Source organism: Triticum urartu, chromosome 2 (genome assembly GCF_003073215.2).
Source record: "Triticum urartu cultivar G1812 chromosome 2, Tu2.1, whole genome shotgun sequence".
NCBI classification, from domain to species: Eukaryota; Viridiplantae; Streptophyta; class Magnoliopsida; order Poales; family Poaceae; genus Triticum; species Triticum urartu.
Genome location: NC_053023.1, coordinates 263,250,031 through 263,263,444, shown reverse-complemented (window position 1 = coordinate 263,263,444; position 13,414 = coordinate 263,250,031). Strand labels below are relative to the sequence as shown.

Genomic DNA, 13,414 nt, shown 5'->3' with positions numbered 1-13,414 from the left:
TGAGGGAAAGACCAACGAGCACCCTCCGATCTAGATCCTTGGGGATAGTGAGAGAGATAAGAGAGAGGGAGGCGTGTCGGGAGAGACGAGTCGTATGTGGAGTGGGTGTGTTGTGCGACGAAGAGAGAGATAGACTGATCTTGTCAGATAGCGTGGGTTGGCGGAATCGAGTGGCCAGCCGGCCGCTCGGGACGACCAAAAAGCGCGCGTGCACTTTTTAGAATTTAGGAAATAAAAAACCCCAAAACCGCGCTCTCTTTCGAATCGAAATGAAGAAAAAAACCCCACCTCATCCCGCCCACACCGCCGCCCCAAATACCTAAACCCTCGCCGCCGGCGATCTCGACGGGTCCATGTCGCGCTGGAAGGAAAACATTTATCCTGCTCCGCCCCACTACGGCAGCTCTTCCAACCCCTCCCGACTGCTCCCTTGCAAGCGGCCGCTGCAGTCTCCATGCCCGCCGCCCCGCCGGCCGCTCGCCGATGTCACGGGCAACGCCCTGCAGCAGCCCGGATCCGCAGGCGGCGTGGAGGGCATCGATTACGGGTACATCACTCCCCTCCCCAAGGTGCCCAAGTCTTGCGGGTTCCTTCTAGAGGACGACGACATGGACGAGGCGTTCTTGCTTGAGGTGGACGCCATCTGCGAGGAGCACTCGCGGTCCATGGCCGGGAAGGATAAGGGCAGGGAGAAAGATTTGACGGTGGAGCGAGGGCCAGTCGTTGTGGCGGCAGCAACCCACGCCGGACCAGTGTGCGGAACGGTATACCTTTGGTCCCTTCTAAGTTGTTTTGAAATTGGAAATAGAATAGGGAGAGCCAAGGCATATCCAAATTCGTTTATGCAAAAGGTTGATTTGTTAGGGAGAGATAAGAACCGACGAAAGGAAATGCTGACTCAATCCGAGGATAATCTGTTCTTGATGTGTTATCCTGATTAATTAGGATTGCCTAGGTGGTAATTTCAATAAAGCGCTCACTTCATTATTCTCTCTTTTGGATTGAATTTAGCTTGAGGACGCATTCTGGACGGAGGCGTATGCCATTTTTGAGGAGTGTGATGCTCAGCGTGCTGCCAAGAGCCAGGATGAGGAGCTGAAGGAGATGGTGGAAGTGGAAAGCTCGGTGCTGTCCTGTGGTGATGATTCGCTTCTTCCTGCTATATCCATCGCAGATGACTGTGTTAAGGTATGTGAATATCCATGGGGCATGTGTGCCTTTTGCTTTCATTGATCTGGTGAGGAAACTTCGGAAAATTCTACAAAGTGCTACTCCCTCCGTTTCCATAATTCTTGTCGTGGTTTTAGTTCTAATTTGAACCCGGTTCCTTTAAATCGGAAAGCATTTGTAACTTCCTTTAAGTCATGTTTTCCCCTACCTAACACTGAGAATCTTAAGAGAATAATGTTGGTTTTGTGAAATTAGAAGTGAACTAGGTAGCTGGTAAATTGCAAAGTAGCTTATCATGTTGTCTTCTTTTGAGAGAAATTCAGTTGGAGGACACTTTCTGGGAAGTCAATTCCATCAGCAAGGAGCACCATGTCGCATCTTCCGAGATGAACCAGGAGCACTACGTCGCATCTTCGGCGATCAACCAGGATGAGATAGACGAGATGTACGTAGAAGATGGCTCAGTAGCATTATGTGTTGATTTCCCTCCAGTAATTTCCATTGCGGAGGCGGGAGGAGAGGTATAACTTTGCTTCTTAACTTTAGACAAGGGAAAGTTCTATAGTTTTGGGGCATGATGGAATTCTTGCTTCCTGAATCTTGGAAGGAATTGAGTAGGTTTGGTCTGGAACCAAATAACTAAACCAGTTTATTTGATTACTCTTCTCTTGGAGATATTAAGGTTGTTGATGCACTCTTGGGGGAGGTCGATGTCATCCATGAGGGGCAGGTTGCCATGTCTGCTGCCAAGGGCAAGGAGGAGCCTGGGGAGATGGGACTAGAAATGGAGGAAAATGAAGGGTGTGCCCCAAGGAAGTACTATGAGTATTTGCACTCCCTAAACGACAAGCAGAGGGAGGCTGCATGCAGTGATGTTGCTGTTCCGTTAATGATCGTTGCAGGTCCAGGAAGTGGAAAGGTACAGTTTTTGTCTTAATTTGGATAAATTGTACAATATACATTTCGTGTTTCTGGATACAATATCTTAGTTCTCATTACAGGGAATATGTATAATTATAATGTGATCAACTCTTTCCACAAAATTGGTTTTCCCAAATTTGATATCCAAAAAGTCAACTAAGACCAATAATTTCTGTTGCTTGTGTCCACCGAGACCAATTGTCTTCGTGATTTACCTTTTTTTTACTAAGATGATTTAAGAAGAATAAGATTATCAGTATCAGATGAGTTAATAAGTTCATATCTTCTGTTCTTATAACTGATATTATTTTCCCAAGAATGTTATAGCTGATATTATTTTCCCAAGGATGTTATAGCTGATATTTTGATGCAATTAATTATTGATTCCAAATGAAATCAGAACTAACATCATCTGTCCCATTACGACAGAAATCCTACCTACAAAGTAAAATATATCCCATGAATATTATTTTTGCTCGAACTCGCATCTAAAAATGTGCACCAATTGTAGTAGAAGAAACTCTGCGCAAAGGTTGCACCATTTATTCCCAAGACAGTAGCCTATATCCTTCCGGACAGTTGTAGAAGAACCGAAAGCAATTTACTCATATGTTTCACTCTTATTTGTTTGTCTGTTTATGTAACTTTATATCGTATTTGCGAACTTCTGGCGCACTAATGTAGTGTTCAAGAAAATGATGCAAGTGCAGTCCTTGGATTTACATTTTTAAAACGGTCTGAATTTTGTCTCTTACCTGCACACAGTTTCATTATGCTGTGACTTCAATATAATAATTAATAAGATGGCACTCTTTAACTTTGCTCCATAGACCTCTTATCTTGTGATCATTTCCACACTTTTGTCTATATTGACTTTCTTTGTAATTGGCATGACTCAAGACTTCTACAATGGTCGGCAGGGTTCTCACATTGCTCAAAGAGGTAGGGTGCGCTCTTTCATATGTTCACTACAAAATTAGCATGTTGTGATATTTGAAGGTCACACAGTCACATTTCTCCATTTATTGTACGACCAGGGAATTCCACCATCAAACATCCTTGCTATGACATTCACAACTGCTGCTGCCTCAGAAATGAGGGACCGGATAGGGGCAGTGGTCGGGAAGGCAGTTGCCAAAGAGATCATAATAAGCACATTTCACTCCTTCTGCTTGCAGCTTTGCAGGACCCATGCTGAAAAGTATGTATTTTCTGTTGTCAGATATTGACTTAATTATGAAGTAACTGAATGGGATAGAACTGTATAAAAATGAAGCTAAAATAATATTATCCTCTATTTTTCTTATGAGTCAATATTTACTTATGATGACTCTTTTCACCTGTATTAAGTAGTAACCATGAACTAGATGTCAGAGATGCGTTAAACTACCTCTTACAATCATTTTTTTCGAGAAAACGCCAAGGAACTTTGTGTTCCATTGCATTGAAAAGATAGAGTTGGGTTACAATCCTCCTAAGAGGCCAAGTTCAAACAAAATACAGGGAAACTAGTGTACATCCCAGGTGGGCGGTGTTAAGCTTCATGCACTAGCCAACGCAACCAAAAGTCCGAACTGATGGAAAGGGCCAGGCAGTCCACATATACACTTCATCACCCCCTCTCACGTGTGACGCGGAAAGTCAACACGTGGATAGACTCAGAGGTATGACTCAAGAGGCCTATACGTGGACAAAGGGGGGCATCAACATTTTTTTTTTGGATAAACTGCGAAAGCCAGGACTTGAACCCAAGACCTTAGCTCCGATACCATGTTATGCTTCATGCACTAGCCAACGCAACAAAGTTCGAACTGATGGAAAGGGCTAGGCAATCCACATATACACTTCAACAGGCGGCAGGATGACACGAAGGCCATGGGCACCAGCTCGTGCCCACTGCTCTACTTCGTCCTTGATCTTGGAGACGAGGTCATGAACCAGAGGCTGGGCACCATCGAAGACGCACTCGTTGTGCTGCTTCCAAATCATCCACGGTGTCAGGAGGGCAATGGATGTGAGACCCTTGCGCGGCTGCGTAGGCGTGTTCTACTTGGCGTGGAGCCACCAGTCCATGAGGGATTCTTCCTGATTTGGGCCTGCGGTGGTCATCCTGAGCTAGGCGAGGATCTCATGCCAAGTCTGCCTGGCGAAGGGGCACTCCAGGAGGAGGTGATGCATCATCTCGGTGGCCTGGTCGCAGAGTGGGCATCCGGGCTGGTACTGGAGTCCACGTCGAGCGAGGCGATTAGCAGTCCACGACCTATCTTGGTTGGCTAACCAGTGGAAAAACTTCACACGCAGCGGCGACCAATTTTTCAAATGAGTTTCCACGAGAAGCAAGTCGTGGATCCCTGGAAGGTGGCGAGGTAGCAGGAGCTGGTGGCCGTCCACTACCAAACAAGCTGGTCGGGGGCGTCCGAGAGCAAGAAGTGCTTGATCGCCAGCCAGACATGCAGATACTGGTCAATCTCGTGTATGCCGAGGGCCCTGTGGATGTCTCGTGCCTAGTTATGGCCTTGTAAACCTTCAGTGATGGTCCAAATCTTTGCGGCGGCGCTTGGGGATGCAGCTGTAGAGGGCTGGGGCATCTCGCTTATTGACTGCCAGTTGATCCAGTGGTCCTTCCAGAAAAATGCAGTTAAGCTGTTTCCGATGGTCATCGTGGTGGAGGAGAAGAAGAGCACCCGTTCCTTGGCAGACGATTGCAGATCCAAGCCACTCCAGGCGCGCTCATGATCGGTGTGCGAGAACCAAAGCCAGCGGAGCCTCAGGGCGAGGCCAACACACTCTAGGGCGTGGATGCTTAACCCTCCGTGCGAGATGGGGCAGCAGATGCGGTGCCAATTGACGTGGCAGAGGCCATCGTTGGCAGCTACGGGGCCAACCCACAAGAAGCTGGGTTGAATCTTCTCGATTTGACGAAGCGTCTTCTTTGGCGGCACGAAGGCGAGGAGTTGCTGCTCAGGAATGGTACCCAGGACAGATTTCACCTACGCGAGGCGCCCTGGTTTGTTCATCAGTCCGTCCTTCCAAGCAGGGAGTCGCCCAACGATCCCATCGACAAAGGCATGTAATTGGGCTGTGGTAGGTCGTCGTATTGCGAGGGGGATCCCGTGGTAGGTGATCGGTAGCTCGACAATAGGACAACCTAGTTGCGGGATCGCAGCCGTCGCCTCATCCGTGTCGCAATGCAGCGGAGCTCTTGGCGTAATTCGCCATAAGGCCAGAGGCGCGGCCGAAGAACTTCAAATTTTGGCAATGATGTCGCTGGACGAACAATGGCAGAAAAGTACCACGTCATCAGCGTACAGAGACACCATGGGGATCGAACGTCTAGGGTGCAGTTGAGCCATGATTCCCAGGTCGATCGCGCGCTTGGTGAGCCATTCTAATGTGTCAACATTGAGTGCCCGCGACGACGATCACGCTGGCAGAGCCCCCGGCGGTGCCAGATAGGGGCGCCCGGTTCGCCATTCATCAGGACGCGTGTGCTCGCCGACGACAGGAGGATAGGATTCACTCCAGAAGTCTGTTCCCAAAGCCATATTGGTGAAGGACCTCGAAGAGGAAGGGCCAAGCCAGGGAGTCGAAGGCGGGCGGGAGGTCTAATTGGAGCAAGACTCGTGGGGCACCCGGTTGGTGAAGGACCTGGGCCGATTGCTTGACTAGAATGAAGTTGTCATGCAGACTTTGACCGGCGATGGACGTGTTTTGGCTTCGGCTGACAAGGCTATCCAACTTTGGGGTGAGGCATAGTCAGAGGACTCTGGCAAAGATCTTGGCCACTAGGTGGATAAGACTTATTGGCTTGTAGTCGTTTAGTCTTTAGTGTGTTCGCATCTGCGTGCTTCGGTAGCAGGGTGATCAGCGCCCGGTTGAGGCAGCCATGGCCTCTCATCTCATATAACTGTTGGAAGACGTCGACAAAGTCTTGTCGCACCATACTCCAACAGGCCCACAGGAACTCTGCGGTGAAGCCGTCGCCCCGATCGCCTTGAGCGCGGGCAGACGCTTGATCGCCTCCCAAATCTCCTCGGTGTTGAAGGGAGTGTTGAGGTCGTCAAGGTCACTGGGCACAATTAGCTCCAACAAGTCCACTGTGCAATCGCAGTCGATGGCGGTGCCCAGGAGCGCATCATACTGCGCGAAGGCAGCTTTCGCCATGCTCTCGTGCTCGGTGATCACCTGGTCGTCCACAGTGAGGCCAAAAATCCTGTTCTTCAGCTGGCGGAAAGAGCATTGCCGGTGGAAGAAGGCGGTATTGACGTCGCCGTCCTTCAGATTGGCGAATCGAGCGCGTTGTCGAGCGAATGTGCACTCCATAGAAGCCAAGCCAAGATAGGAAATCTTAAGCTGCTTACGGAACTGATCCTCTTGCAGCGTCAACATCCGGTCTTCCTGAGCCTTGTCAAAGCGTGAGATGAGCTCGTGTGAGATGGCCATCTTGTTCCTATTGTTCCCGACAGATCGGGAACTCCAATTCGTCAACTTCCGTGCCGTGGCTTGCAATCAAATCATCAGATGGCGGTAGGGGTTGGCGTCATCGATGGAGCTCTAGGCCGCAGCCACCGTCTCGTGGAAACTATCAAGGCGCAACCATAGATCCTCAAAGTGGAATCGTTGATGTGCAGCCGGTACGGCCGTACGGGGGTACAACCAACAGCAATGGGCTGTGGTTCAGAAACCACAGATGCGAGGCATCGAAGGTGGCAAGCGGCATGGGCGTCTTCCCAGTCAGCAGTGCAAAGCACCTGTCAAGGTGCACGGTGGGTGGGTGGGGGAGGGGATTGCTCGTTCGACCATGTGTACCGGCGACCATTGAGATATATTTCCTTCAACGTGAGGTCGTTGATCAGCCTTCGGAATCTGCTCATCATGCTTCTATTCAGATTGCCATCATTCTTGTCTTTGTCGTGGTAAATTAGGTTAAAATCCCCGCAAAGCATCCAAGTAAACCTATTCATGGACAACCCGGCCCAGAGGCCCGAACCCGAAGCCCGACATTCAGGCCGGGCTCGGGCTCCAGTTTCTCGCCCGAAGCCCGGCCCGAAAGTCTGAAATAAGCCCAAAATGGCTATATATATTATTTTTATTTGAAATATAGGTATAATAAACTAATATAATATCCCGAATATGATTAATTTAATTAAAAACGCCATTGTTCATGTGTTTCAGGCCGGGCGGGGCCGGGCTCGGGCTTGGGATTTTTTCATCGGGCTTTGCCAAGCCCGGCCCGAACCTGGCCCGTGGAATGATCAGGTTTACATCCAAGGTCCCTGGCAATTGCTGCGGACGTTGCGTAATTCCTGAAGAAACACGATTTTATCTGCATCATCCTGCGCTCTGTAGACCACCGTCATCCACCAAGGGGCATCTGAGCCTGTGGAAACCTTGGCAGTGATCGTGTTCGCGGAGAACGCCGGGTCCGTGATAGTCACGGCCTTGCTCTTCCAAGCGAACCTCTTACAATCATCTCTAACTGTAATTTAATGTCTCACAAAGTTGTTAATGGAAAAGTATGTGCAATGCTATATCAATTTGCTGATCTGATAATTTTCTTGTTTGTGTTTTATGTTCTCATTTCAATACACATTCTCTTTCTTGCAGTTTATTAAGTCTACAAGTTGTTGTGAACTTTTAGATACTTGTTCTTGGCTTATTTTGTCCCTTATTTTGAAAACTAATATTTCTACAACATTCGTTTGAAGGCTAGGCCGCACATCTGAATTCATAATATATGGCCATGGGCAACAAAGGAGGGCCATTATTGAGGCAGAACGCCTGTTGGAGCATGGCAAAAGTGATGGTTTAGGAGATGCAGTTAAGCAGCAGTATGATGGAGACATTAAACATTCTTTTAAAGACAAAGCTAAGAAGTGGTTGAAGTTTGTTACACAGGTGCCTTCTACTTCTGAAGATTCATCACTATCATTTTATAGTTTCTATTTCCTTTTTGTTTTGGTGCACCTGCAGCTCTATGAAGGGATTGGGCAGTCTCTACAGCATTTTGCTCCTGCAAAATTATTGTAAAGCCTAACAATAACTTTAAATCTACCCAAAGTGTCGTTCAGATTCTCCTTATATATGTATATATGTTTGTTACTTGCCACCTTCTGCACAATCGACAGCGCATAATATTGAAGGAACTGCTTCAGCATGCTGTGCAGACATTGTTCTAAAGGCTTACTGCATATAGTGGATTATTCCTAGTCTTGTTGAGACGCCTGAATTAATTCAAGATAAAGTATACAAAGTTCTGCATATAGTAGAAAACAGAAATACAAAGGTTTTATACAATACACTTGACATACAAAAACTAACTCTGAAGAATCACTTTAGAACCAATCAATTAGGACACAACAACAAACGTCTTATTAATAATTTTGACAATTACTAGATCCCAAAAATGATGTGAAAACTCTGGGTAACTATAATACTGCTTGAAGCCTTGAAGGTGCCTCACAAAACCATAGGTGTGACCACATGCTAAAACTGGATCACATTTAGCTTAGTTGTGAATGGATATGTCCATAGTTAAAAAAGGCACACCTAGGCAGGCGCTTAAGTGCGCGTAGGCTCTAGGTGATAGCAAAACGCCTAGCGCTTAATCTGCGCATAAGCATGCGCTTTGGCCAGAAAAGTGCAAGGCAGTGGCTATGTTTTTAAAGCGTCCCTAAGGCGACGCCAAGGCGTCGAAGCGCCCCCCCTCCGCTTTGGAAAATCGACCGCTTTGGGCGCCTAGGCGTCCAAAGCGCCTGCCTAGGCGTCGCCTAGGCGCCAAAGCGCCCCCCCTCCCTAAGGCGGTAAGGCGTCGCCTTAAAAACATAGGGCAGTGGCCATAAGCATAAGCATAAGCATGCACTTTCTAACTGTCTTAAGTGCGCCTAGGCTATAGGTGATAGCAAAATGCCTAGCGCCTTTTGAACTATGGGTATGTCTCACTTCACGGGTAGTCATGGGCTCATGGCTATGGATTTTGTTTGTCCAAAGCATTTTGGTTCACACAATTCTTGAGCTTACTACTAGAGTCTCTATCACATTTGTACTAGATCCAAACTGTGAGCGAGTCAGTAATATGAAGAAGTCTTTCTGGAAAATAATCATGTATCTATAGTGTAGGAGGTTGTGTTACTAAGCAGATCTTTTTGTGTAGTTGGGTTTTATTGTTACCATTTACCAAATGTTGCATCTTCATTTACAGGCGAAATCTTCAGGACAAACTCCTGAAGAATATGAAAAGAAGGGCGATTTGACAGGAGTAAGCTCTCTTCTGTGTATAAATCATTGTTATCCACTTTGTTCTATAATCACATTGACCTTTACTTCGTGACATTTTGAGTAGGCTTCGATTCTTCGGCACTATAATGAAATACTAGTGTCTTGTAATGCTCTTGATTATCATGATTTTATCAACTCATCCATAACTCTTCTCACGAAGTTTCCAGAAGGTAGTTTCATTTCTTATCTCACAATATCACCTGCTTTGATGAGCTGTTGATAAGATATCTGTCTTGCCTATGCAGTATACAAAGAGTGCCAGAACACATGGCAGGCAATAGTGGTTGATGAGTTTCAGGATACCAGTGCTATGCAATATTTTCTTCTGAAGCTTCTAGCTTCTCACAATCATATAACCATAGTTGGTGATGATGATCAGGTATGCAAATTTGGTCCACTTTATCATCCAAGAATTTTAGAACTTATGGTTTCTAGATGCCCATTGGTGCTTTCAGCTGCCATACATATACTATTTTCAACTTCTTTTTCTCTTGTATCAGTCCATCTTCAGTTTCAATGGTGCGGATGTTTCTGGCTTTGATTCATTCCGTAGAGACTTTCCAAATCATAAAGAGGTAACTGTGACGTCTCTGGGGGCACTTTCTAACTGTCTTAGGTGTTACATTTTCTTCATGATATCTGTTAAGTAGCTTGCCTTGCCGATGACTGCAGATCAGGTTGAACAAGAACTACCGCTCTACACGGGCAATTGTCGAAGCAGCAACAGCTCTTATTCACAACAACACTAAACGGTGTAATCATAAACTTGCTGAGACAGACAACCCTTCTGGAAGTAAGGTATACTCATAGAAGCCCAACTGAACTGCTTTGTTTGTTCTTCCATCCTGTCAGTTGCTTATTGATTTAATATTACTTAGATCACTGTTAAGGAGTGCCATAGCGAAGATTCACAATGTGCATTTGTCATTGACAAAATCATTGAAACTACATCTAGTTCAGCTGAAGGCCGTGACTTCGGTAAAATTGCTGTCCTATATCGAAGACAGGTTGAGAATTTTTGAACCCTGCATTGTAGAAAAGCACATTTGGTCATGCTTGCAGTCTAACTTTCTTATACACAGATAACTGGCAAAGCATTCCAAGTGTCATTCCGCAACAGGAAAATACCCTTTAATGTTCATGGTGTGGCTTTCTACAGGAAAAAGGTAGTTCAATTTAGTTTAATCTTGAGACTCATTGCAAAGTAGCAATTTCTCATTATTTCTCTTTTCTTCTGTGCGGTTAACTCTACAGTCATTAGTTGCGTAACATTTGGGATCTTGGAAATTTCTTATGGGTTGCAAACGAGCTATTGCTAATTTTTCAATGCCTTTGGAAGGAACCAGTAGGGAAGCACCCTTCTGAAAATATATGTTATAATCATAAGCTATTGTTTGATCTTGATGCTATGAAGCTAACAACATTATTTGTTTTTGTTTACTTATTTTTTTGTAGACATGTGAGTTTGGTCAACGTCAGCCATACCTAGACTGTTCGAGAAATCAATCATGCGAAATCTTTTTTTGTGCATCACCAAATTTTGCATAACTTTGTTCCACTTAATAATAAACGAATGACCACACTTTAGTGCACTCATAATTTACTTGGGAATAATAAGTAAACAACCCTGTAAGTGCTCTCAATTGCCTCATGGCTTAAGTGCTTTACCATGCTATTATTCCAGGCCATCAAAGCTATTATGGCAATACTTAGGACCACGTTACCTGGTTGTGATGATGGCCCATGGCGTCAGGCCTTAAAGACCCTTTTGCCTGGTGACAAGGAAGAAAAAAAGAAGGTTCAAGTGTTACCAGACTCTTTCTTTTGCGTGTTATACCTTTTTTCATTTTTAAAATTTCCATATATTTGATAATTTGTTGCAATTTTATTTGCAGATTATAGATCATGTGGAAAAGATTTCATTGGCTAGAAAGTGTAGCTTCATATCAGCTGCTACTGACATCTTCAGTGCAAAGGTCTCCGGGACCTTCAAAAGGTTGTTCAATTCTCCCTGTTAACTTGCTGTTCTTAGACACCATAAATTCACCGCAAGTATTGTTATTTCAAGCTAATTGAAGACTGTTTATACCATCTTTTACATGGGCACCATTATTGCATATGTACATTAAATGTGTGTAGGACCGATGTTGTTTGTGCTTTGAGCTATACAACTGCTGCTTATTTATAACATAATTTCCATTTTGTTCTTAGTTTGGAAACTTTGTTTTGTCAGTAAGTTTCCTTATCGTTATGCCATGCTCATGAATCTACTAAATGTTGCTTTATTCAGAGTGTCTCATTTTGTTGGCTGCAGGACCCAGATTACTCAAGGGCGTAAGGTTTTATCGACCTTGTATAGCCTATCAAAATTTGTTGAGAGGGTACTGAACAAAATTTTACTCCCCAGTACTGTACATTTCTTCATAACATAGGATACATCTCAGTTTACGATATATCTGCAATGTTCCATATCTTCAAAATTTTCTGTAAAGAAATAGCTGACCTATAAAAACGTAAACATCTATGGAATGAACATGTGCCATCAATTTCAAGAACTTAGTTCTTTTGCCTGTGTATTTAGTATTTACAGGTAAGAGGGTTATAACTTCTGCACATCACCCATAACTTAGTAAACTTGCATCGCGTTCTCTGTTGATAGTCAGCAGTGAGCAAACTTCTGCACAACATTATTTATAACTACCCCATGTAGAGTGGACAATTATAACTTCTGCACAGCAGTGGTACACTTCAACTGATCTTGTGGTTAGTTTCTCAAGAGCTACATCCTTTTTTAACTGACTGCTAATGCAGAACCACACTAATCAAGGTCACCTCTAAAATAGTAGCCATCTTCTTAATTACAAATATTAACCCTCATCGTAAGTTCATAAGAGGTAGCAACCACTTTTTTTTGGGGAAAAACACAAGTCTATGTATCTGAATGTACTATTTCATGAAAGATATCTTTGTATGTGTTGTGCTCTGATAATGGTCTGATTCTTTTCATAGATACATGTTAACATAGACGAAAGCATAACTCACTAAACCTGCAGCAAAGCCTTACTGATAATTGGCTGTCTTCATTTTTGTGTCTCAGGAACAATCAGTTTCAGCTGTCATTTCTTCTGCAGGAAATATGCTACCTCAGGTTCAGTTACTTGTTACAATTGCATCCAAAAAGATTTACTCTCTGTTTTGGTGTTTTATCACCTTTTTACAAGTTTTTAAATAGCTAGCTATAACTGTGCTATAGCTTTTTGAACCCTAGATGCTATCTGCCAGGCATATTCATTATTTTTTATATTCTAGTGTTAAAATCGATGATTGTTTTCACTAGTTTTTTTTGCGACCTCCTGCGAAAACTGCAATTTAAACCTTGTTTTTAAATATGATCTGGGAGCACTGTGAATAGAAAAAGTGCTTTTGAAGCAACAGTGTTACTCCATATCGGTGTGAATTTGTACATGCAGTTGGTACATGACTTTATGTGATCCTATCATCTAATGGAATCATGAACTGTGTGCTCACACCTGTTGATCATCTTGAATTCTTCTAGTTTACTGCAGAATTCATGGTATGCAATAACTGGGAGTGGGGGTGGGGGGTTAAATTAGGCACAATTGTAACCTCCTAATCCTGATTCGCAAAAAAAAACCCCTCCTAATCCAAGCTTATTCATAGGGGGAAACAGCCAGCTGGAACAGTGTCATGTGCTTTCACTGTAAACATATAACTATAACGTAGGATCTGACATCATTGTTTGCCACGTGTTCTACGATCAGATCATGCTAATTTCCTGTTGTAAATTAAATCTACAGTAGAAAGCTGTGAAATTGATATATGGTTTGGGCACACATTACCTTATCGCATATATGCTTATTACCAAACTGAGGCTGATTTGGTGTGTCTCTAGTCCCTACTGATCCTATAATATCTACATCAATGCTTTGTGCATATTTCATTCTTTTCATGATGGTTAATTTAATAATTTTCATTTCTTTGGCAGCAATATCTCCTTGAAAAGCGTGCAGTTATTGATAACGAT

The 13,414-nt window shown here is 44.3% G+C and overlaps 1 protein-coding gene across 1 annotated transcript; it reads left to right on the top strand.

The window, feature by feature from the left end:
• Positions 1-248: 248 nt before the first annotated feature.
• LOC125536153 (ATP-dependent DNA helicase SRS2-like protein At4g25120) lies at positions 249-13,411 on the top strand (the record flags this gene model as incomplete). Its single annotated transcript, XM_048699302.1, has 19 exons — positions 249-764; positions 1,012-1,188; positions 1,494-1,691; positions 1,853-2,089; positions 2,992-3,033; positions 3,129-3,292; positions 7,800-7,989; positions 9,293-9,349; positions 9,434-9,539; positions 9,615-9,748; positions 9,870-9,944; positions 10,042-10,167; positions 10,248-10,376; positions 10,452-10,535; positions 11,054-11,167; positions 11,265-11,365; positions 11,684-11,750; positions 12,467-12,517; positions 13,376-13,411. Coding segments are annotated over exons 1-19 (2,499 nt in total), but the record flags the coding sequence as incomplete, so codon positions are not given.
• Positions 13,412-13,414: the final 3 nt, after the last annotated feature.